Raw genomic sequence first — 26,601 nt, 5'->3', positions numbered from 1 at the left:
CTAAATAATAGTGACATATTTATAAAGTAGGAAGAGTAAAGCTTTCCCAGTTGCCTGGCAACTGGCCAGTACCTGAGGCTAGATTAAAAATTCCATAATACAATTGAATATAATATAATATGTAAGGAATAAAAAGGGTGTGTGTTGTCGGCGAATAATTCATGATATGGTGCCGTCATGACAAACCAAAACAAACGAGGATGTGCTGTACTTTTTATCCGTTTACAGTTACAGATGTGGCCTATCACGCAATTCGTCACGCGTGATCACGGGGTATACTGCGGTATACTGTTTAATGTTGTGGAACGTCTAGAAATCAGGCTGGTTCCTGTTATCGAATGTGTTATCGCAGCTATAAACAGTCGTTCCCTCGACAGCGTCTCTCGTCTTCTCTTAACCTTGAAGTCAATTAGGCCACAGAACAAACAAATAAAACCTAAAAGAAACGCAGCTTGTCACGTTACCAATACCGCTCTGTCCAGAAGACTTTCCCATTTCAGAAAACTTTAAGTTACAGCTAAAAATTCGGACTGTTTTTAAAAGCACTGACACTGGAGACTCCTTCCAAAAACGTTAAATTAATGTCTCTTTACAGAAATATCGACACGCATTTTAAAAATCTCTTTTATGAATTTCGTCAGACCTACGAGTCTCCGCGTGAGTTATTATCAAAACAATAAGGTGTTTCTTTTACTGTGTGATGCTTAGGCATCTGTTAAATTGTATGGCGCTTTCACTGAGGTTTTCTGAAGTGTACACTCAAACCTTACAGGATAAATTTGGGACACCGTTAAATAATGGAAACGCCATCACTGTACGTTGCTTTGGTACTCTGATATCTATCTGTTTACAGGCCTCTGTGTCTCACTATGCATTCATTCGACCATTCACGTCCATGTCTGCAGGTGAGATAAGCACTAGGGTAGCACTGGATCGAGAGCACCAGTCCAGCTACCAGTTGGTGGTGGTGGTACAGGATAGTGGAACTCCCCCTCGCAGTGCCACTGGGACGGCCTTCATCACGGTGCTGGATGAAAATGACAACGCTCCCTTCTTTACCCGTAGAGATCTTCTCATGCAGGTACACGGAGGACTGGATGTAATGTAAAGTCAGTGTGTCACCAGGGTTAAAGGGAAAGTGACGACAGGGTTGACTTGTGTGTAGGAAAGTCATTTAGATTAAGAACGCCCTGTCTTACAGTACCCCTACACTTGAAAACATGAGTGTATTCTCTCATTCCGATGATGTGAATGAGTGTTCAGGACAAATTTGTCAACTAAAGTCGCTTAGGGAAGACTTTGTTTGATCTCAATGATCAAACAAATCAGGCTCAAGAGATATTCTTAGACGAAGACAAACTTCAGGTACAAAATTCACATACTAAGCTGAAAAGCTAGTTAACTTACCCATTGTTACGATATTAGTGGTTGTTATGGTAACAAATAGTGGTTATTATGGTATACATATGTATTAGGTACCTATGAAAACACAAGTCGGTGATCAAACTGATAAAACCATCCTGATACGTCAACAGTTCTATGATTTTGGTGAGTAAATATCCGACTATAAGTCACTCTGAGGTTTCCTGACTCACAGGGTCGAATTTCTATCATCTTGTCTTAACAGCTTACTACTCCATAACCTAAGCAGGTAGCGGTGGGGATGCGCTGGCTTTGGGGATTTTGTATATTCAGCCATATTCATATTTCCTTGAGGAATGTAGAGGTGTAGATATATGACATTTTTTGCAGTTTGTAGTCATTTGTTTTTTTGTTTTTTTTTATACAACAGTTAGTTCTGCTCCACAAATCTGATTGGTCGAACGGCATTCCAAGAGTACCTCTATTTCCTACGAGCATCACTCCGCTCGTCTGTGTTCGCCGTGTAAAATTCCACTCCCTACAGTATTTTGAAACATAGTCATAGTCGTAGTCATCAGAGGACATGGCAAACGCTACACTTTTCACGAATGTAACCTTCGACTTAAAATATGAACGCACGTCTGATGAAGATGAAAAGGAAGATGGCAGAACAATTTCACTGGAAGCACCTTTAACAGGAATGTACAAATCCGTGTGACGTAGCTAGCCGGCTAGGTGATGAGAGTAGCCTCTTCTACTAGGATCTATTTCCACTCGTGGAGCAAATATAAACAAAACATTTGGACAGAACGTATCTGAAATGTTAGTTCCTTGACTTTAATTTCTTGTTTCTAGAACTGTTGTATAAAAGCGATATCACACTCGCAGCCGTGCGGTTGAGTAAACGTGAGTATTCAATATATACCCTACGAAGGGTTTGGCACCCCGTCCAGGGTGCCCTGAGTTCCCTGGGATAGGCTCCAGGCTCCCCGTGACCCTGTGTAGGATAAAGGGGTACAGAAAATGGATGGATTGATGGATAATTTATGTAAACCAAGTAATATTATCAGGCTACACCACTGTTAATGACTGAAACTACTGTATTACTGTGTGTGTGTGTGTGTGTGTGTGTGTGTAGGTCTTGGAAGGACAGCCATCGGGGGTTTTACTGGGTACCGTCACTGCCAAAGACCCAGATGAGGGAGAAAATGGGACCGTTTTCTACTCACTATCAGGTAAAAGAGTCATTCTGGCTTTAATGTGGACAACAGGATCTCGCTTCCGATATACTGTGCCACATCAAATATATTGCATGTGGGATTTTAAAAATCGGTCACATACGGAGTCTGTATTAAGCTTCTTGTGAGCAGTAGCACGGAAACTTGGCTATTCCAAAAAGATCCCATTAAAAGTTTTCACTATATGGACAAAAGTTTGTTGACCCCTGACCATCACAGTCATGTGCTTATTGAAAATCCCGTTCCATAGTTGCTGTTATAATAACCCCCATTCTTCTAGGAAGGCTTTGCACTAGATTATGGAGCGTAGCTGTGGGGATTTGCCCATTCAGCTGCAGGAGCATTAGTGAGGTGGTGTTGGGTGAGGAGGCCTGGGGTTCGTTCAGCATTCCAGTTCGTCCCAAAGGTGTTCAGTGGGGTTGAGGTCAGGGTTTCATGCAGGACACTCAAGTTCTTCCACATCAACGCTGGCAAACCATGTCTTGACGGAGCTTGCTTTTTGCACAGCAGCATGGTCATACTGGAACAGGTCTGAGCCAAACTTTTGGCCGTATAGTTTAACCTAGCCTCTCTCTCGTCTGTCTGAAGTGACATCTTATTTTGAATATATTTAACATGGCTTCTGTATGTTGGATTTGAAATCCCGTATGGAATCCACATTGAACCTGGCAGCACGGACGCTCTGCCAGTGAGGTACGCTGCATTGGTAGTCCATGTGTGCCTGCGCTCCCACTTAAATTGGTCTTATTGGAAAGAAGTAAACAAGAATAATTAATGCCAGACGATCTTCTTTGAAAAGAACCAAGATATCAGGTTCCGGAATAATCCGTCTGTACTGCGTATTATTCTGAGCAGGTCTCAGGGCCGAACGCTTCTCTCTGCACCCCATCACCGGAGAGCTGCACTCGTCCTCCCCTCTTAGTCATGCTGAGAGGCCTGAATATACCTTCAGTGTCATGGCCACAGACCGTGGCTCACCTCCGCGCAGCTCCACAGCTACTCTGAGAATACAGGTAAGCTCCAGCGCAGTCTGCTTTACCCAGAATCCTCAGTGAGGTTTGCTCAGCAGTATTTTTGGTTTATATGTCTTTCATGTACATGAAACTGTTTCCTACATTACCCGCAATGCCACTGTAATACCTCCCGAGTTATTTTGTTATTTAAGTTCCAGCACAACCACATGTACAACCACAAGGATTTAAAATATATATATATATATATATGTACATGTATTTATTCCCACAGTTGTTGTTTTTTTTTTTTTTTTTTTGGGGGGGGGGGGCGGCATTCATCACGTCCTTTTACATTCTTTTTATTTTTTTCTCTTTCTGGATTTTTGTTTGTTCTGTCTGCAGTGTATTTTTTTTGTTGTTGTTTTTTTTAAAAAAAAGTCTATAATAATGAAGTCTGCAATGGTGTTAGCGATGTTATATTTCTGTAGTGTGTAAGTATAGCATACTTGTTTCACCAGCCCGCTCAGAGAAGTTGATTATTTTCAGATAGCGGTGCATCCCGAAGTGTTTTATATTCGAATAATTTCCCAATGATTCAGTTTTTCCCTTGTTTTCTATTTATTTATTTATTTATTTATTTAAAAAATAATAACTCTGCATGCTTTTTATCCATTTATAGTTACATTTAATGTCGTGGAAAACCCGAGAAAACAACATCCTGCTATTACTTATGTTATACTGGCTCTAAACAGTTCATTCATCCATTCATCATCGTGTGTTTTTTGTGTCCTTTTGGAAAGTAATAAGACAGAAATGCGGCTCGGTACGTTACAGAGAAATCACAAAAACGCACAAATATTAGCGTTTTTGAAACTGCTGAATAAACATCTCAAAGAAACAATCGCAAATGATTTTTTTACGAGTTTACGGCACGGTTTACCGTATATCCGATTGATATTTCCTCGGATTCGATGAGCTGTTCCTATAGACATGATGACGTGTACAGTATAACGAGTGCATTAATACAGACCTGTGATTTACAGCTGCACTTCTGCCAAAGCTGCTGTTCTAGAAAACTGTCCACATGTTGACCTCTGTGATTTGAGAATTCAACAGTGCTGAGGTGTAATAAGTAATAATCAATTCTCATTACCTGCCTGCCACTTTCCTGGAATCTATTGCCAAGAAAAAGACAAATTTGATGTCCTGAGAAAGAAGTGTTGACTCTCGAGGGTCCCTTTTTCTTATGCCAGCAGTTGTTTGCAACCGTCTGAATGATATCACGTGAAACGTCTGCGAATTCGAGAGAATATTTCTCGGATGCGTTGCTGTAACTGTGCCTGGGCGCTTCTCCGTCGATTCGGAAGAGTTCGGTAGCTCTCTGAGCAATGAAAAAGTTCCTCGACTAAATTTCCCCGAGACTGTTAACGAAGATAATGATTTATGAACGAGCTAAACGGAAACAGACTCGGCGGACAGAAGCGGTAGTAAATCTCGGCTTGGGAACGTTGGGGAAAATCCGACGGCGTGCAATTTTTTTCATCTTTTCGTTTTCCCCCATATGTGTTCCAAAGCAAAGACCGAGGCTGATAATTGATACGCGACCAGATTAACGCGAGCTCCTTCGCCTCGCCAGAGCCCGTTGAGTCTGGTCTCTCGGATGTCATCGGTTTAAAAATCCAGAAAGGAAGTGATCTCATGTTCACGTTCTAGATGGCGAATTCGTTACTTAATGTGGAATTAATTACTCCAGTGTCATGTTAAGTTTAAGGAGAGCTTTTGGCGCCGTGCGAATCGTTTTTTTTTTTTTGTTTGTTTTATTTCCTGCCAGCGTAGCGAAGGTGTCTGTAGGGAGTGAAGCATGGCCGCAGTCAATAGTTCATTTATGAGCACCTGTGTTGATGGTTTGAGCGCTCCCTCTCTTTCCCAAACATCTCATCCCGTCTTTCCTGTCCTAATAGAATGCCATAAGTTATACATTTCTGAGCAGTCCCAAGTTGATTTATTCACTGTGGTGAGTCTCAGACCCTAACTCAAACAGGCACCACATCCTCTCTCCGTCTGTCTGCTTGTTTGTCTACTCATGCTTGCGTCTGCCCATCTGTCTGACCGTCTGGTCTCGTCTACGTCATTCCTTGAGCCTGTGCGCTTCTCTCTCTCTCTCTGTGTGTGTGTGTGTGTGTGTGTATATGTATATGTGTGTATATATATATATATATATATATATATATATATATATATATATATATATATATATATATATATATATATATAGTTTCCTGTTTTATTCTAATAACTATTAAAACATGTCATATGAATGTGGAATAGCAAGCGTGTAGTTTTCCCATTAGACCATTGTTCTTTGAAGTTTCTCTGATTGGTTATTAGGGGTGTGTAAAATTCACCCATTTTTAAAAGAACATGACTTAGAGTGAGTTTAAATGTTTTGATCCTATTTTGATTATGCTTTCTTTACTCCAGCATTATTTTTCCTGGCAGTTGCGGAGCCATTTGATTAACTTTGATTAACGCCAGAAGGCTTGTTGTTTGAGCCTGTACAATGGCCAAGAAGATTTTTTTTTTTTTTTTTTTTTAATTCATGGTGAAACAAGAAATAAAATGTAGTCCACAAGATGTTTTTTATATGGCTCAAACAACTGATTTCCACTTGTTTTCTTGCAAATAAAATGGAACAAAACATTCAGTTCTAAAGACAATTAGAGAATTTGTTTGTTATATTTGTTGGTTTGTTTGTTTCTGGCAGGTTCTCAGCTCTAATAAGGGGACCTCTACCTCAAACCTGGTCTCCATTTCGTTTAACCCAGTGGAAGGAGCGAAGCCAGGCTCAGTCATAGGTTCTGTGCGAACTCCTGACACTCAGTCGCTCCCTGAATCGGGCCAGGTCACCTACACGGTAGTGGGTGGCACAGATCGGGACGGAACCTTTGTAGTAGACCGTCAAACCGGGGACGTGTATCTGGCCTGTGAGCTGGACTTTGAGCGTTCACCTCGCTACATGCTTCAGATCGAAGTGGACGATTTCTCCACCACGCTTCCCAGGAGCCATTTTGTCACTTTGGAGATTGATGTGCAGGACAGTAACGATCATTCACCCCAGTTCCCTGAAGATCCTGTCACCATTGTGGTGCCTGAAAACATTGAGCCTGGATCTTCTATCTACACTTTCCAGGCTGTTGACAAGGACGGGAGCGGCCCAAACAGTGAACTGAGCTATTCTGTTATTCAGCAGTGGCCCAGCATCTCAGGTCTTCTGCTGCTGGACCCCAGCACTGGAGTTCTGACCTTGGGTCAGACTCTGGATCATGAGAACATCTCTTCTCTTCTTCTGGTAGTCCAAGCCACTGATTCAGCCGTTGATATGAGTCAGCGACGTCATGGGAAGGTCACAGCCCGGATCTTTGTTACGGATGTCAACGACAACGCCCCTGTGTTTACCTCACCAACTGTGGTCAGCGCCATGGAGGACCAGCCCGTGGGATTCGTCCTGCTGTACATTATGGCTCAGGACCCGGATCAGGGTGAGAACGGTCACGTGTCCTACCATATCCAGGATGGAAATGCTGAGGGCAAGTTCAGCATCAACCCCAATACTGGTAAGACATCTAAAACATCTAGCCCTATTTTACACAGTGCAGGCTTCAGTGGTTTATCAAATAACTATTTAAATGCACAATTAAAATCACCAGTGCTGGATACACTCTCGGACAGCATTGCCGCCTCAGCTCCAAGGTCCTCAGTTCAATTCTGAGCTTTGGTTTGGAGTTAACATGTCTGTGTCTGTGTCTGTGTGCGTTTCCTTTGGGTTCTCCAGTTCCCTCCAACCTTCCAAATGCAGTAGGTGGACTGGCTATGATAAATTGGCCCAATGTTGAATGAGTGTGTGAATGTATGTGCATGATTGGTTTCCCATCCAGGGTGTATTTGTTCCTCATGCCCAGTGCTCCAAGGAGATGCTCCAGATCAACAGAGGGGGCAGTGGTGACTCAACGGTTACGGCTCTGGGTTACTGATCGGAAGGTCGGGGCTTCAAGCTCCAGCGCTGCCAAGCTGCCACTGTTGGGCCCTTGAGCAAGGCCCTTAACCCTCTCTGCTCCAGGGGGCGCTGTATCATGGCTGACCCTGCACTCTGACCCCAGCTTCCTATCATGCTGGGGTATGCGAAGAAAAGAATTTCTCTGTGCAGCCAAAAATGAAACCTCTAAAGTATCTGCAACCAGATCTCAATATACCTAAATACATTTCAGTTCTGGGTTGTAACACTATAAAATGTGAAAAGTTCCAGGATGCGATGTGAAATTCAGTGAAAATACGAACATCCATGTTAAAGTCCCACAACCTGAAGTCCATGTCTACATATGGAACGCGTCCAAGTCCAGGACTCGATGTCATGATACAGAGCAGAGTAGTAGTAGTAGACATCATGCCCCTCACTGCTGGTAGCTATTTACTGCTTGTTTATTTCCAGACAAACCAACCGGCCGTCAGACAGAGTGGCGTGTTTCTCTCCTCCGGCAGGCTTTGTTGTGAGCTCCACCAGGCATTGAACTAACAAGTCTGAAGACTGCACAAATATGGAAACAGTTCAAACATGTGCAGGAGCCTGTATGCCATGTGGGTTCAGACCCTGTTTGCACCACAATCCCCGTCTTTTTCAAGCATTTTTTCCAAATTATAGCATCCTCCCTGTCCCTTCTCACGAACTCTCTAGCCTGTACCTCAATGTAATGAGTTTGGATTCATTTCTCCCTAAAAGCGAATCTTTCTCAGCATTAACCCCAGCGTGACTATGAAGGCAGGCTCTTGACTCTGAGAGGGATCATCGCTGAGTCAGAGAGGCCGTATCTATTTGAACTGGTAATTCTAACCAGATTAATGGCTCAGGGGAATCTTAGCCAACTGCTAGCGAGAGACTCACATAGAAATAAAAACCAGAATCAAAACAGCCTCCAGTGACCCTGATCGCCGCTGCTCGGCTAAACGGGCGTGGTGGGTTGTGCAAAAGCATGAAATAGAGATCAGATCAATGGCTGTTCGTGCTATGCTGGCATCCCAGGCGAGACCAGGCCTAATTTCAGCAGGGCACGGCAGGCAAAGCTGTTGCGTGTCTTCGGCTTGTGTTTGCTCTCTCTCCCTCCCGGCACTGAAACGTTCACTGTGGAAAAAACTCATAAACTTCGGGCTGTTACAGAGGCAAAATAATTCGCATTCAGGTAGGGAAGGCTCAGGGTGAGGAGATGTGGTGTTTTTTGTTGTTGGTTTTTTTTCGTTCTCCTTCTTGTCTAGCCATCCTTGAGTACTCATCTCATTTGTGCACCACAGAGAGGCGTTGGCTCACCATGTGTGCTCTTAACTTTATGAATGTGGCAGGGAGAATCGCATGCAAGCAGCTAACTACGTGCGGGAACATGTAAATAGGGATCAGCATTAAGCTCTGCGTGCATTAAAGTGGCAGAAAACAACGCTATCAAGTAATGATCGCAAAAGAAATCTTATTACGGTGCTGTTGAGAACCTCTCAGCATGGTTCCGCTCTCCCGCAGGGTCGCTGTCTATCCTGAAGCCCGTTAACCGTGAGGAGCAGGCCCAGTTTAATCTGACCGTAGTAGCCGAGGATCACGGCGTCCCCCGACTGTCCAGTACTCAGCATCTGACGGTGCAGGTGATCGACGTGAATGACGAAATGCCCGTTTTTGAAGAGAGTGTATATGAGGCCTTCATCACTGAGAACCAGCCAGCAGGAGCCACCGTGTTGGTTGTCTCGGCTTCGGATTCGGACCAAGGTAAGACGTAACCCTGTAGCTCACTGGAAAGTTTTAACCCCTTAATATCCTGGTTTATTAGATCTTATTTTAATTGTATAATATATTTTTTTTAAACGTGTTATTTTGAATGACTTTTTATCCTAAATTCAATACTATAAATGATTGAAAGAAATATCGATAATAATGAAACAAATAAAGAATTGTTTCCAGAAATATTCACGTTCCAGTTGATGTAGCTATGACAGCTGTTATGTATTGCTGCCCTCCGTAGTTTCATGGCATTTCGTAAACATTTTTTTTTTCATACAGATTTATAATAAACATCCTGATTTCCTGTCCTGTGTTAACTTAAACCCACACTATCTGCTCAGCTGCTGTCAATTTAAGCTGAGGTCCGTCATGCTCCTGTCAAACACGGGGCAAGCATTTTTGTTTATTAGCGTCATTTTCCTCTCATATTTTTTGTCGTGCTTGCTCGAGCTACACATGTGAGTACCAGCGGCTGGTTTTAATTGGTGGTAATGGATTTGGCGGAGTTAGGGCCGCATTCTCCAGGTCTTACTCAGGAGCGAATAAAACAGAAGGATTATAAACTCACTCCCCAGGAGCGATTAGGGCAGAAAACAGGTGATGCTCTTGCCAGATTGTTCGCTTTTAGCACGCAACCTGGCATCTAAAAGACCAAAGAGAAGGCCGATGAAGCCAACTGCAAATACAGCAATATAAACAACAAATAAAAAACAAATAAAAAATGATCCAGCACAGCGCTCGCGTTTATTCGTTTCGTGACAAACGCCAGTTGTGGCGTGTGTCCTGTGAGCAATGATTAGAGACATGGAGAGAGCCTCAAGAGTAGGTTTATAACATAGATTCATAGTTTTTATAGATGACTTAAACGTGTTTGGTTTTTTTTCCTAACATGATTTAATTGAAACTACTTCCTCTGTTTTTGGTATTTATAAGCGTCATTATTTTTATTCATTCTTTTTTTATTTGAAATGTATTTTATGTTTTTGTGTATGAATTGATTAAGTTGCTGTCTACATAAAGGTTGTCGTTATTATTCCAGGGAGCAATGGTATCGTGACGTACGGAGGACTTAGAGATGATGTTTTCACCATCCACCCAGTGACAGGTGTTATATCAACCACCAGGTCCCTGGACAGGGAAAGCAAAGAGGACTACACTGTGACAGGTACAGAGATAGAATTGCTTGTTTACGGCGTAATAGTGAGCAAAAAATCTGGCTTTTCTTTCACCAGTTGCCAAGCGGGCATGTAATTGCTTAATTCATGATTGAAAATGTGTTCAGTTATGCCAATTTAATGTCATAACACAGCTGCTGCAGGAAAGGAGCAGGAAATTCTTTCAAATGATGAAGCAAAAAAAAAAAAACGCTCTTCATGTTAATCTTTGTTTTAAACAGTTTATGCCAAAGACGGCGGTTTTCCGTCTAACTTTGCCAAGGCCACAGTGCGTATCACAGTGCTGGATGAGAATGACAACAGGCCCGCTTTTGGCAGAGTGTATTACAGTCTTGAAGTGCCAGAAAACCAGGAGCCGGTGACTCTGTTCACTCTGAGAGCAACCGACCTGGACTCAGGAGACAGTGGGCTCGTGCAGTATAAAATCACAGGTAAGACCTTTAACTTTGGCATTAAGCCAAAATGACAGTGGCTGTCAGTAATTTTTGTCAAATGATCTGGGAAAGATTTCAGTAATCCTATTATTTAATAGCAACACTCCTAACAAGCTCATACACAGTGGCTGTGTATTTTTTAGGGCTTAGTGGTGAGCACATTCGCCTCACACCTCCAGGGTCGGGGGTTCGATTCCCACCGTGGTCCTGTGTGTGCGGAGTTTGCGTGTTCTCCCCGTGCTGCGGGGGTTTCCTCCGGGTACTCCGGTTTCCTCCCCCAGTCCAAAGATGTGCATGGTAGGCTGATTGGCGTGTCCAAAGTGTCCATAGTGTATGAATGGGTGTGTGAGTGTGTATGTGCGTGTGCCCTGCGATGGATTGGCACCCTGTCCACGTTTTTTGATAAGATGGAACAATTGTTTTTTTTTTCTTTTTAATTGACAACAGTGGGGTAATAGCAATAATAATAATAATAATAATAATAATAATAATAATAATAATTCCACACATTTAAAACTAGCCATTAGTAGTTGGTTTTTCCCCCCTTGTATGGGGTTCCCCAAAAACTTGGGAAGCTGTGTAAAATGTAAAAAATTTTAATAAAACCAGAATGCAATGATTTGCAATTCTCATAAACCCGTATGTTATTCACAAGAGAACATGGAAAACATATCAAATGTTTAAACTGTTCCGTTTTAAGAAAGAAATAAGGTCATTTTTAATTCGATGGCCGCACCACGTCTCAAAAAAGATGGGGGCAACAAAAGACTGGGAAAAGTAAGTGTTACTGAAAAGGAACGGTTGGAGGTTACTTGGCAACGGGTACATTTTGGAATTGGGGTTGTAAATAATACTATGCACATTGAATACCTTATGATTTGCATTGGTTTTATTTATTTCTCAAGATGGGGACCATTCAGGCGACTTTCACTTGGACAAGAAATCTGGTGTACTGTCCACCTCCAGGGCTTTGGACAGAGAGAAGAAACCCCGCTACACCCTCACTGTGGAGGCTCGAGACCTGGGCACTCCTTCCCTGAGTAGCACCGCCACTCTGGACATCAGCATCCTGGACCTCAATGACAATAGTCCTGTTTTCGCCAGCAGCAGCTACATGGTGGAGATTGACGAGGATGCCCCAGAAGGCACGTTTGTTCTTGAGGTGACTGCCATCGACAAGGACGAAGGCTCCAATGGCCAAGTGGTCTACTTCCTGAGCCAAGAGTCCAGGGGTATGTTCATCGTGGACCAACACAGTGGTCGCATCGTCACAGCTGCAAGACTCGACAGGGAGAAGGTTGCATCCTACAGCTTCCAGGTGTTTGCTATAGATTCCTCTGCTGGCAATCCTCGCAATTCTTCAGCTCAAGTGACTATTCACATCCTCGACGTGAACGACAATGCACCCTTCTTCATCACAGATCCCCTCATCATTAATGTGTCCAGCAGCAGCTTCAGCAGTCATCGCGTGCTAGCCACCATGAGAGCTGAGGACAAGGACTTCGGGGCTAATGGTTCTGTCTTCTATCGTTTTGCCAACCCTGTTAAAGGCTTCACCATAAACTCATTGACGGGGGACATTCAGGCCACTGAAAGGCTTCATGGCCTCACCCAAAGCCAGAGGACACTCATAGTCCAGGCCATGGACCAAGGGAGCCCTCCACAGTCCTCACTGGGAGTGGTCATGGTCTACATCCGTGAACAGAGTTACAATGGAATCCGTTTCAGCCGCAATTCCAAGGATGTCAGCCTACAAGAAAATGCAGCCAAAGGTATGATACTTACCTGGATCAAAGCTGAGTCCTTGGAGTTTGTAATATACTTCACCCACCATGATGTGATGTAACCTGTATGAATGTGGCAGAATTTAGTCAGTAGTAAACATCTCTTTGGATGTGCATTCGGGACAGCAAACTTCACTTCTTCATACATGCAAAATGTCTGTAAGGAAAACATGTACCAGTTTTCATTAATCACCAGTGAACACGTACAGTCTAGGTGTTAGTCACATCCTCGCAATGATCCAGTGGGTTTAAATCACACGCAATTATGCTTTAAATTATCAAGAGCTTGTGAGAGTGGTGTTCTGGCACCTAGCACAGGTGAACTTAAGTACCATAATTTGATACAAATGTAAATAAGTTCTAATACCATTCTACAAGAAATCCATTTAAGTGCAAAAGTTCAGGGTCACAACAAACCCCTAAACATCTCATTGAACATTTACACATTGACTTTAATCAAAATTGAAATCCCACACCAGCTCTGGGAGATGCATGACTTGCATGTAAATACACAATTGTGTCCATTCTGGTGTGCTTTTTTTTTAATGCACTCTTTGTTCACTAACATGCTTAGTGAATCATATAATTCATAGAAATCCATTCAGATAGTTTGGGAACTTCATTTAAGACTATAATCCACAACAGTGTTGCACTTGAGCAGCTTATAGCTGCAGACCAATGTCTTTCTTCAACATGGGAAACCAGAATACATAATTACTGTCTTCATAGACTGATAATTATCCTAGAATTTTTTTTTTTTTTTTGTATCATGCACCCTTCCCAAAAACAAATAAGATTGTATTTTGAACAGGATGGTTTCTTTATTGTCGGAACACTGGAAAGAATTAGGGCTTCCCCACCTTCTTAACCCTGCGATGGCTTGTGACCATTGATTTTGGTGGGGCAGGATAGCATAATAATGACATAGGCTCAAGCAGCAAATTAGCTCTGTAATAGGAAGTTGAAAGTCGACAACATGAATTCATTCAGCATATAGTCAAGCAGCTTGATTTGAGTGGTTTTAGGCCTACCTTTGTTCAACTGGGTTCAAGACAGCAGGTGCGTCACCGTTTTCCATCATTGTCACAGTGTGCGAGGCACACAGAGAAGAGGTAATATCATTCACCAGGGCTGCCAGGTTTCCGCCAAATATTCCAGCCCAACTACATAACCACAAAAAAGACCTGAATTTTAAAAAGGTGATAGATGGTGTGTTTTTTTTCCTTTTCTCAGACTTCGTGTAGGAAACTAGATCACATTAGTGCACATGCATTTCTGATGTATCAAGATTATCCACATGAACCCCTTTTCCCTTTCCCAACCTATGTAGTATATGCTACAATAGAAATAGATCTCTACATTATAGACAGTCTGCATTTATGCTTTGCCTTTGTTTGTGGTAATTAATTATTTTTAATCCTGATTATTTGTTTGATTATTAAACAAGATTTTGGTGGCTGTGGATTAGATTGAAAGTAGCTCAATTTGGCCTAAAAAAACAAAACAAAAAGAAAAGCCCTCAAACACGGCAGCCCTGTCATTAACGTGTGAAACGTATGATTTCGGGCTCCAGTGGGCCTCTTTTAGCACTTCAAGTTCCTTTATAGACTACTAAGTGCAATAATAAATGGAGCAAAATGGAGCAATGAGCATATTTCCCCATGATTACGCAACATTTGAAAAGGTAAATGAATCAGTGTAACATTAGCTTCTGTTGTAAATACTTTTTAAATCGTTAGCCACTCAAAAGTAGTCATTAGTAATGCAGCCGAATTTAAAATATATAGAGTTGAGAATTCCTTTATGAAGCTATTCCATATGTGGCCAAAGGTTTGTGGACACCTGACCATCACAGTCATATGTGGGCCTTCTCCAAACTGTTGCCACTAGGATAGAAGCACACAATTGTATAGGATGTCTTTGTGTGGTTGTAGCATTACAGTTTCCCTTCATTCGAACTAAAGGGTCCAGGCCTATTCGCCTGACATCAGTGCCTGATCTCACTGATGCGCTTGTGGCTGTATTGGCAAATTCCCACAGCCAAAATCTAGGGGCAAGCCTTCCTAGACGAGTGAAGGTTATTATTACAGCAAGAGACATTACAGAATTCGCAATATGTGTTTTAAACTCCATATGTTACACATTGACGGTTGTACTAGTAGTGTAATTTTATCCGCGTTGTGGTTTTCTTAAGGTACTGCTGTGGTACAGATTCAGGCCCAGTATCCCGATGGCTCCCGAAGTGGCATTACCTATAGTATCTTCAGCGGCAACAAGCTACAGTCCTTCAGCATCAGCTCCACTACAGGTAAGTTTGCAATGAGAATCCTGAATTAAAATATGGATACCTTGGCCAAGTTTGAACACTTGGAACACATCCGACACACAACACCAATGTACATCATCTGTACATTTAGGTGAGATATGGGTGGAGAGCTCCAGAGGGCTGGATTTTGAGGAGACCCCTCGACTTCGCTTAGTGATCAAAGCTGAAACTGCATCCTCCAGCTCCTTCATGGCAGTTAACCTCATCCTGCAGGATGTCAACGACAACCTGCCACGCTTCCAGCTCCACAATTATGTTGCTTATGTTAGGGAGGCCCAGGGGTATGATTTCCCCATCATTCAGGTACAGTCACTTGCCTACAGTGTTTTTATTGTGGTTGACTTTTCATAGTGGTGAAAGTGCGACGTTGTGGAGCAATCCCCATGCTTTTTAACGGAACAGATTTGTCATAGACCAGTAAAGTTTCCATTGCTTTTGTTTCAGTGTTTTCACTACCAGTGATTAAAATATAGTCTCAGCTGTTCTTAACAGCCTCACTTGTTTCCCTCTTTTTTTCCAACAACAAAAAAAAAAGGAACGTTCCAAACTCAATATTGCTCCCAGTCTCACGTTACGTTGGAGCAGCTGTTGTAAATCCGCCTGTATTTTCATTCCAAATTTGTAATTTCCTCAGGTTCTGGCAGACGACCTTGATCAAGGTCAGAACGGACAGGTGACCTACTCCATCAGGTCATCGTCCATGAGCAGCCTGTTCAAGATTGACCCTCTCACAGGAAGCATCTCAACAGCCGCCATCATGGACAGAGAAATCTGGACACAGACTAAGTATTAACACCTTTGGTGCTCGCTTGTGTTGATTGCAGCAATTTTCTCCTTGTAAACACAATAATTAATGTTGTTGGGTTGTTTTTGTGTGTGTGTGTGTCCTCAGGCTGGTCATCACGGCCACTGACAAGGGCAGCCCTCGATTAGCAGGTTCTGCCACTCTCACTGTTATCATAGTGGATCAGAACGACAACCGGCCCACTATCCCGGTTCCTCGAGAAGTGCGAGTTCCTGAGAGTGAGTTGACTGCTGAGTGAACTCAGTACCATTGATGTTATCAGTGAAATCTAGCCACTCTGGTCTGCATTGGGCAAACAGCCAAGATAACAGAGCTGAAAGGTCAACTCAATTACAATTACCGCCTCTCCCCCAAAGATCTTGGTGATCATATCCTGTCAGAAGGATGTAGTATCATGTTTTCCTGGGATTGTGAAAATTAAAAGCAAATACATGGACATGACAGCCTAAGGCAGAAAAGCTGTAATAGCCTACTCATGTACACATAGTATTATTGTAAGTGACCTCATTATAAATCAGTTTCAGGATCTAAATTTCATTTCGCTCCTTCCAGACACACTGATTGGGACAGTGATCACCCAAGTGACGGGGAATGATGTGGATTCTGGTCCTGCTCTCTCTTATACGTTGCACCTGGACAAGGACTCCCAGGGGAAGTTTGGGATACATCGCTATGGAGGAGGGGTCTCCTTAACCGGCCAGCTGGACTATGAAGAGAAGACGTGGTATACTGTGACCGTCCGAACATCTGACTCCATGCACCAGAGTGAGGCCAATTTGACAATACTGGTGGAAGATGTGAATGATAATGCCCCCATCTTCACACAGGACCTTTACCAGGTGCAGTCTACTGGCAAAATGACATGTTCTGAATCTGTAGGAAAAGGCATATTTGATTGTTCCGTACAAATATTGTCCCATCACACGTAATATACAGTAATTCTGTCCTCAGAATTAAATATTTCCATGGGGAACCCCAATCAAACTCACATTAAAGGTTACCCTGTTATGTGTGTATGTAATGATTTTGTCCGTTTAGTTTTTAACAGCCAAGAAAAAAAAATTGTTTGTGTTTTTTTTTTCCCTCAGGTGACACTTGCTGAGAATTCTCCAGCTGGTAGCTCGGTTATTACTGTGACTGCTACTGACCAAGATTCAGGAGAGAATGGCAAGGTCACATATAGAGTTGTGTCAACGAGAGACCTATTCTACATTGACCCAAGTAATGGTAAGTGCTTATTATTTGTTTATCTTCATGAACCCCAAATTGTGCTGTGCTTATGGGCTTGAAGTCTGTTTGATTCAAGTGCTAGTTCAAAACGTAATATTTTGTTTTCCAACAGGCACACTCTTCATCAAAAAGAAAACTGAGTTTGATTCTGAGCGTCCATCCTTCCTGGTGGTAATTGAAGCTTGTGATGGTGGTAATCCGTCACTGACTGGTCTTACCACAGTGCAAGTCCATGTGTCGGATGTCAATGATAATGCCCCGGTGTTCCACCAAACCGAGTACAGAGCTGCTGTATCGGAGGACGAGCCCCCTGGATCCACCATCCTCACGCTGGAGGCTGTGGATGGAGACTTGTCTAGGGACAACTGTGGATTTGACTTCGCCATCGCCAGTGGAAACACTGGCAACACATTTCAAGTTGAAAGTAGCATACGCTTCCTTGAGGGCCGTGGATTTCAGATAGTTGGAACTCTAGTCTTAGCTGAGAGGCTTGATTTTGAAGCTGTGAATACCTATAATCTCACTATTGTTGCTTCAGACCGTGGCATTCCCCAGCGAAGCTCAAGTGTCCCTGTTGTAATCACAGTAATGGATACGAATGACAACCCACCAGCCTTCAGCAGGGCAGAGTACAACGTTGTCCTGAGTGAAGGTGCTGAGACTGGAACAGACATACTTCAGTTATCTGCTTTAGACCCAGACTCCACCCCTAATGGAGAGGTGCAGTACTCGATCATCTCTGGAGATGAAAGTGAGCTCTTCTCGTTAGACCAGTGGACTGGCGCTCTCCGTTTGCGGAGGTCTTTAGACAATGAGCAAGAATCATCTCACATACTTATTGTGCAAGCCTCAGATGGAGAGGGCCACTTTGCTCTTGTTCCTGTTACCATAGAGATCAAGGACATCAATGACAATCGACCTTTCTTTCCTCTTAAAACGCTGACAGCAAGTATTCGAGAGAATCAGCCTCAAAACACCCTTGTTACCATCCTGCATGCTATTGATCATGATGCAGGGGCATTTGGCAAGCTGAAATATTACATAATGGATAAATCAGGAAATGGAAGAGAGTCGTTTATGGTTAATCAGACCTCTGGTGAGATTCGAACCCGCTTCAGTTTTGATTTTGAGAAGATGAACACATTTCACTTTGTTGCTGTGGCAATGGATGCAGGAAACTATTCTGCAACTGCTACAGTTCAGGTGTATGTGACTGGAGAAGATGAGTATGAACCTGTTTTTACCAGTTCAAACATTGCCTTCCATGTCCCCGAAGGAGCAAAGAAGGGGCAGAGCATTGGCCAAGTGGTTGCCAAAGATGAGGACGGGGGTGTAGATGGCATTGTCCTGTACAGATTAGCTGAGACCTCTCCCTACTTTGAGGTCAACATCTCTACAGGAGTGATTTCCCTCAAGATGGATGCATATGGCCGGCATGTCGGCCGATCTAAAAGGGAGACACGGCAAGTGACTCTAGATGTGATAGCGCATAGCCCATTGGAGAGTTCCCGTGTAGCCACTGCACAGATTGTCATTGATGTCACTCACACATCCTTTGGTTTAACTACAGACATGAACATTCTGCTAGCTAGTGTCATTGCTGCATCCTTGGCAGCTATAGTGGTCTTGATAATAATTGCTGCGGTGCTCTACCTTCTGCGATCTCGAAGGAAGAAGTATCAAGAGACTCGAGCTAGAATGTTGACCTCTGGTACAGTTTTAGATACTCTTGATGAACCCAAAGTTCATGGAAGTGAAAAACTTTATCACCAAGCTCTACCCGGATATGCTGGAGACCAGAATGCAGGCGGAGGAGGACCATACACTCGAGGAGGGTCGCTGGATCCTTCTCACTCTAGTGGAAGAGGCTCGGCTGAGGCAGAAGCGGCAGAGGATGACGAGATCCGTATGATCAATGAGTATCCACGAGTTTCTAGTATTTCATCTTCCATGCAGGAGCATATAGCTGCCCGTGGACCTGATTCTGGGATCCAGCAAGATTCTGATCAGCTCTCAGACATCTCTGGTGAACCTGGAATGGACATAAACCAGTGGCTTAAAGGGAAAAAGATGGGAAGCCTAAGTGGAAGTCTCTTGTCGGGCCAGACAGCAGTGTATCGTGATGACGGTGGGGGATACCTTGGGGTAGGAAGAGGGCTTAGCATTTCTCAGTCTAAAGACTATACATTCCCAGAGGATGGGAAACCCATAGTGGATGGTTCTCTCACAGCAATAGTTGCTAGTGATGAGGAACTGAGAGGCAGCTACAACTGGGACTACCTTCTTAACTGGTGCCCTCAGTTCCAACCGCTAGCTAATGTATTTACAGAAATCGCTCGGTTAAAGGATGAGAATGCCCCAGTTAACCCACGCCGACCCTTTCAGCCCAAAGCAAAAACAGACCCCAAGCCTCGAATTGACCCCCCTCCTCTTATCACATCAGTAGCTCATCCTGGGGCTAAAACTGTCCTTCCAAAACCTGCTGTTGGACGAACTCTTCCCCACGTGTCCACCTTAAAACGATCGCCGATCAGCCATGATGGTTCGGTCTCTTCAATAGCCATGTCACCCAGTTTCTCACCGTCCCTATCCCCACTTGCAGCCCGTTCTCCAGCCATCTCACCATTTGGCGTTACCCACGGCCCATCTGCCTCCATTATTAGTACAAATGAACACTCTGTAGAGCACAGCGAGGAGACCGAGCTTAGGATTTAACCTTTTCAAGTTTTCTACTGTTCATAAAGCATCCTACTTGACTCAGGACCCTGTACGTGACAGTTGTCCAACATGGTGATAATGTCATGTGAAATGTCATGTTGCCTCACTGGCTGGCCAGAGAGTTGGGGGTGCAGTGTTTAATTCCCATGATGGACTCAGACAGTGGCTTATTAAAATGCTCGCTCCAGAAAACATAGATAGATAGCAAAGGACATATGCTATCTCCTGCATTTGCACATTTTACACGGGAGCTAAGTTTGATGTTAATGTTTTTAAAAGTAAGACATTTTTGTATGATATATTTTTGTACTGATATTTGTGTTTTTGGACTAGAAAATGGCATTAATTAATACCGTTTTCTGATTAAACTGTTATACATTTGAATTTGTATATATGTGACTGTAATAATATGTAACAGGATTTTGTTCTAGTTTACAGCTGGCATTCCCAAGTGTTCTAACAGTGTTAAAATGATGTTCTGATTTTTTTTTCTCTTTGGTATTACGAACAACTTTTTTTTTTCACTCTTTTTTCAGTATTTATAAACGAGCATTTTTATTATTAATTTTTTTTTTTTTTTTTACACGTTGGCCAGACATAAGACTATGAAGTATTTAGTTACTTATGCTGCTCTCCTCCTATCCTGAGCACACATAACTAACCCGACTAGGAAATAAGAAATGAGTAATAATGAGCAGCATTATTTTGAAACATAAGCACTCTCGCCATATTGTTTGAACATTTATTTTTAGCAAGAACAGCAGTATTCAGCACAAATATAGCGTGAGAGGACTTTGCAAATTCATTTGTTTATACATCAGCAGTTATTGTCCTGCTTTCCATAAAATGGGTGGGACAACAAAGGCCAGTGTAAAGTGAGTCATCCGTTTCTGCATTAATTCAATGGATTTCTTGTCCAATTAAAGATCCCAATTCTAAATAAAATGTTGCAGGAGGCACAACAGCCATCTAACATTCTAGGCAATACACCTTTTTTTTTTCCCCTTATGGCAGCTTGTAGCAGCACTTGACTTTTTATTTTTTATTATTTTATTTTTTTTTAACACTTTTTTACCTGTAATAATGTGCATTACTGGAACTGGAAATCTGCTTTGGCAATTTGGCACGCTCCTTTTCAATTCATCGTTTGCTGCTGAAGGCAGTTCCGTCGGGTTGGCAGTAAGTTCTGAGGAAGTAAAAACTTTCTAATTGGATGTGCATCTGAACAACATTACGGTACAGCACTGAGGTACAGTATTTAAATCAGTTGTAAGTCAACTGCAAATCAATTTTGCATCAGCTTTTTAAAACTACACTACAGGCCAAAGTTTTTTGTTTTTTTTAACAAACCAGCAAAAATATCATTTATTATTGTCATCTTATAATGGTGGTAATAGGGTTTTAAGATGGCTTTGATTAAATGTCTACAGTTGTTATAACTAACTGATTCTTAAGCTCAGTTTTGTGTTAAAAAAAAAAAAAAAATTCATCAGAAATAACCTTATGTAGCGTCTATATTTTCCTGATACAGCATTAAAAGCCTTTATTTATAAGTTAATATTACTTTTGACCGGCAGGACTTATCATAGGAGCTCTAAATGGTGAGAACGCCAGTCTTTCTTTGACTACATGCCAGTACCTTTAATTGATGGCTGTTAAAAAAAAAAAAAAAAAAAAAAAAAAAAAAGCAAGTAAATTTTTATTAAACATTTTGAAATGTCAAAAAGCTTTGGCCTATAATATACATAAAATAGGGATCACCCATACCATTGGCTAAAGAGTTTATAGGATTATTTCTTCTTGTCTACAAAGAAACATACTTTGGGGAAGTGGTTTGTGGTCTTTTCCATGCCTTTCTCGGTAGATTGATCATTTTTTTATCCGTAGTGTTGACCAGAATCAAAGCTTTATCAGTGTTTACTTACAGTTGCATTTGAACGAATATAAACTGCTGCTCATTCTGAACGGTGACATCATACAATTTCAAAAAGTTTGCCTATTATAAAAACATAAAGAATGTACTGTATTTTGGATTTCCATCGCTCTTTGTGAATGGCCTTTGTTGCAACCGCTTCAGCCTTTTGCAATGGAAAATACGTCCTTGATGGTGTTAAACGATGCCTTGTTAAGAGTGTTAATAATGTGTTCAGAACACATGGCTGTGCCTTTTTTCCACGTGCGTATGAGATGCAGCTAGATTTCAGGTAACGCTTTATTTTAATGAACGCAAATAAGGGGTTGATTAATTACGGTTTAATTAAGCTCAAATTAAAACGATTATTCAATATGTATAGGTCTTTATTAACAAATTCCTCTATTACTACGTAACATGTAACTAATAACTGTATCATCCGTCGTGATGACGTGTAATAAACACGTTAAAACTTTGTTATACAAACTACTGAGAGTAAACGAATAATAAATTCACGTTATTTAGGGTTAGACCTTAAGGTTCTCGATAGAGCTAATAAAATCCAAATGAGTCTGTAATACTGTAATATGTTTTAGCGATTTTAATCAGGACTAACGGGGACTTGCGGATTAAGTCACTAGCTAGCAGGCTAATTGGGAATTAGGAACTAAAAATGTGTTCGATAGTTCGTATAGGTTTAATAAAGTGTGTATTGTGCATTATCACAAGTAATAATGTAATTATTAGTCACTTTTACATAGCAAATCTCCAGTTATGTAGCAAACAATTCTTAATAGAGGCTAACACATAGTGAATAAACCTGTCTAGTTTGAGCTTAGTTATATATATATATATATATATATATATATATATATATATATATATATATATATATATATATATATATATATATAATAAAAAGTGTTCCTTATTATAAAGTCTTACCGAATTTCAGTTTGAACAAGCATAGTATTATTTTAAGCCTGCATTCTGTTTTCTTTTTATCTCTAATTCTATACTTTTTTTTTTTAAACTTTCATTCTTCTATGAAGTTGCGCTTCCCTGTATTTTAACAGCTTTTATGTATATATTTATTCATTGTAACATTTCCACAAAATTGCCATTTATAAATCATTGCCCAGTCTCACTTTTGCTAGCTGCTTGTTGTAATGAACTTGATTTCCCCCGACTAATAGAGTTCAGTTCTGCTGAGCAGTAAGTCCTCACTATTCCAGTCTAGTGATATATATTTTTTTTTTTTTTTTTGAGAGTGTGTGTGTGTGTGTATATGGGTTTGTAGTATAATAACTCGCTCTGTCTCTCTGCCAGTGCTGCTTTAATTTAGGTGTCTTATAGATAGCTAATCATGTACGGTTGCATAAACAAGCAACATCTGAATCCAATTAACTGTGAAATTCAGGATGTGCCATATCTATGATGTTTCTGAGGAAAAAAATAAATAAATGTACAGATGTTTAGATTCATGATTCATTTGGATTGTGTTCTCTGTAACGTCACCGTAAAGCTGACTGTGTGGTACCCTATGAAAAATGTTGGTCTTCTAAACTCTTTGCTTGTCACTTTTTGTCCAACCTTTGTAATTCATAGTCCAAAGGTTAAACAGCTGTTTTATTCTGCTTATTGTAAATGTTAATCAGGGCTCGTCGACCATTTCATTACAGTCTCCTGGACAAGAGTACGTTTGTACTGTTATTTGTAAAAGTGCCTGATTAAAATGTATTCATAACCGGAACCGCCGTCCTTTTCTCGTTCACGTTGTTTGTCTTTTCACGGCAGTGACGACTGGTCTGTTTTTGAATCTTTACAAGGTCTACAGCGAAAGAGCGCGTACGGTTGACGTTAATATTCTCTGTTCTTTATTTGGGTTTTTACTTTTAAATTGAGTCAAGGCGTTGTTTTTACTGGAAGGCAACATTTCACCAAATCTTATCGTCCAATCGTATCAAGAGGCACAAGGTATCTGACCTTTGAAGCTTGTGAAGAATGGATCAGTAAGTAAGCTTGAGAATGAACCGGAGCATCGGCGGTGAGAGGAATTGTAAGTAAGGGCCAGATTTACAGTTTTTACATTTAAAAAAAAACAAAACGTTTTTTTAACCTTTTGTATGAATCTTTCGCATGGGAAAGTGAATATAATGTGCTTTTGAAAAACTACCATTGTACAGTCAAATAACTATTAATTTATGAAGACACACTACTGTAGAGATTTTTCACATTTTGGTCACCCTGTATTTAAATTGTACCTACTTTGGGCTTTTATAAAGAGTGGATATTATTTTATAAGGAAATGGTTGTATGGAAAGTTTTTTTTGTTTTTTTTTACGTAAAGAAATACATTGCCGTTTACATAAAAGGCAACAATATTAATAATAATAGTTATTATTATCGGGTATGATGGGTTAGTGGTTAGCACGTTTGCTTCGCACCCCCGGGTTGGAGGTTTGATTCCTGCCTCCGCCCTGTGTGCACAGAGTTTGCATGTTCTCCGCATACTTCAGGGGTTTCCCCCGGGTACGCCGGTTTCCTCCCCGAGTTCAAAGGCGTGTTGTATGCCGATTGGCATTTCCAAATTGCACATAGTGTGTGAATGTGTACGCAGCCCGTCCAGGGTGTCCCTCGCCTCATACCCCGAGTCCCCTGGGATAGGCTCCAGGCCCCCCCTGACCCCGTGTAGGATAAGCGGTACTATATGTAAGATAAGCGGGATTATGTATTATCATTATTATTATTATTATTATTATTATTATTATTATTATTATTATTATTATGAGTTGACTATGATTCTCTTTTTAAAAATTCTGTTTACTGCTCCAAATATCCGTATTCTTACTTTCCTTCCTCCCTCCCTCCCTCCCTGACATCCACCCACCCACCCACCCACCCACTTTGGCTCCAGACACACTGGAAAAACACCCAGATTTGCAAATGTCAGCACTGCGTGAATTCTGGCTCTGACTGGGACATCACTCCAGTTCGTAATTTGTCTCAGCTAGAGAAGCGCACGGGACTTTTCTTGGGCGTCATCATTTTTGCACCATGATTTAAAAAATAAATAAATAAATAAATATCCATGTATAAATGTTTTCCAAAAACTAGTATCCTTATTATTTAAACCTCCTCAGCCCTGATCAGGCCGCTATTAATAATAGTGTAAATACATCCCACGGCTTCTTATCCCACTCGTGCGGCTTTTTTGTTGCACCCTGGGAAATCACTTTCCTGACTCACCCCACTAGCCTCAACCAGGTGCCCTGTGATCCGTTCTGGCAAGCTTTCAAAAAACAAAAACAAATAGTGTGCTCCTACTGGTACCTGTATCTGTCTTCATATTCAGTCACATCCATAGTGCTTACTCACGGCAGATTTATTAAGTATTGAGAAATCTACTAAAAAGTGTCACCCTTCCTTAATGAGGTGCATTTACTGTATACTGTATACCTATATCTACTTCTCATAGGACCGCTGAATTGAATGCTTATCGACTCTGATAGTCCGTGTGCATTCAAAACTCTTATGAAGCCCATATGGCAGCCAAATACATTATTTTAATGCCCTCAAACTTTATAAACATCACGAAGCACTCTGTATACATTCTACAACTTTCTCAAAGTGTCAGGAATAAAAAATAATATTAATAAATGAAAAATAAAATAAAATAAAAAAAAAAAACACCTAATAATCTGTCAGATACACAAAATAAAATCGCAGTCAACCCCAAGTGATAACTGAGGGTGCTTCTCTCTTCAGACATAAATGTAAAGCCAAAGCCTTGTGTAAATTAAATTCAAATGTATCCATGGCTTATGAATGTGCTATAAAGTGTTCCGGGCTTTTTTTTTTTTTTTTTTTTTTGAAAAAGTGTTTTGAAGCAAAAACATGCCTTAAATAATTTTACAGTAAATGTTCAACTCCCAGGTGAAAGATACAAAAGATACATAAGATGCAGAAGACATCTGTTTAAGTTACCAGATGTATAGTTTATTACGTTTTTTGTTTCTGAGTGGATGTCGATGCAGGTGTGTAGCACGCTGGAAAAATATCACGCGTCTATCTTTCTACGTGTCCGGCCCGATCCTACTGCGACCGCATCGGACTTCCCACACTGCTCCATGTAAAGTGCAGGTCTGTTATTTCAGCTGTTCACGGAGAACGCATTCGAATCAGGGGACGCTCGTCGTATAACGGAAAACAACGCGAGGCTCTCGACTTGTGCGAATAATCATTATTGTTGCTCATTTCTGCATCCTTCTGGAGTTCAGTCCTGATGGATTTCACCTTCTGCATTATGTACAGCGCAGTTTCAATTGGATTTAACTGAAAAATACATCAAGCATTGCATCTAGGTTGCATTTGCTGCAAAGCCAAATCAGGTTCACTCGACGTGTTGGACTTGTTAATGATGAAATGTGTACTTTGAAATGCAAATCATGACCCAGCCACGGAGCCGTGAATCAAGCGCTGTTCCAGATAAATAAATAAATAAATAAATAAATAAATAAATACAGATGCGTCTAGAACCGAGTGAACGGTAAATGTAACGTGTCCAGGCCTTGTCCCAGTCTTTCTGATCTTAGTGCTAAAAGGTCAGGTAAGGGGAGACATTTAAATCAAGAACAAACTAACGTTACATCATCGATTGGCACCGGTGCTATTGCTTGATGAGGCGAAGCTGAAGCAGAAAGTGATTTGAGTCAACTCAGGTTCAATTGAGTCAGAATGTATAACCTAATAACGCAATAAGTCCTGCGATCTACTGTAGTATTGTTTGTGAGAACTTTCGAGGATTTCCTATTCCAGCACCTTCAATAAACTCTACTGAAAGCGGACATTG

The 26,601-nt window shown here is 41.4% G+C and overlaps 1 protein-coding gene across 1 annotated transcript in view; it reads left to right on the top strand.

Moving 5' to 3' along the window:
• Positions 1 to 23,502, top strand: part of dchs1a (dachsous cadherin-related 1a) — a 120,637-nt gene extending 97,135 nt beyond the window's left edge. The window contains exons 7-21 of the mRNA XM_053687262.1: positions 906 to 1,081; positions 2,501 to 2,597; positions 3,456 to 3,613; positions 6,318 to 7,167; positions 9,114 to 9,353; positions 10,405 to 10,530; positions 10,762 to 10,971; positions 11,880 to 12,746; positions 14,953 to 15,066; positions 15,176 to 15,387; positions 15,719 to 15,870; positions 15,977 to 16,107; positions 16,442 to 16,728; positions 16,978 to 17,116; positions 17,232 to 23,502. Coding sequence (XP_053543237.1) covers positions 906 to 1,081; positions 2,501 to 2,597; positions 3,456 to 3,613; positions 6,318 to 7,167; positions 9,114 to 9,353; positions 10,405 to 10,530; positions 10,762 to 10,971; positions 11,880 to 12,746; positions 14,953 to 15,066; positions 15,176 to 15,387; positions 15,719 to 15,870; positions 15,977 to 16,107; positions 16,442 to 16,728; positions 16,978 to 17,116; positions 17,232 to 19,834 — 6,362 coding nt within the window. The 3' untranslated portion in view covers positions 19,835 to 23,502. The remainder of the gene's footprint in view (positions 1 to 905; positions 1,082 to 2,500; positions 2,598 to 3,455; positions 3,614 to 6,317; positions 7,168 to 9,113; positions 9,354 to 10,404; positions 10,531 to 10,761; positions 10,972 to 11,879; positions 12,747 to 14,952; positions 15,067 to 15,175; positions 15,388 to 15,718; positions 15,871 to 15,976; positions 16,108 to 16,441; positions 16,729 to 16,977; positions 17,117 to 17,231) is intronic.
• The last annotated feature ends 3,099 nt before the right edge of the window (positions 23,503 to 26,601 follow it).

Source organism: Ictalurus punctatus, chromosome 17, assembly GCF_001660625.3.
Source record: "Ictalurus punctatus breed USDA103 chromosome 17, Coco_2.0, whole genome shotgun sequence".
Taxonomy (NCBI): Eukaryota; Metazoa; Chordata; class Actinopteri; order Siluriformes; family Ictaluridae; genus Ictalurus; species Ictalurus punctatus.
Note: the sequence above shows the minus strand (reverse complement) of the source record. Positions and strands in the feature narration are given on the sequence as shown.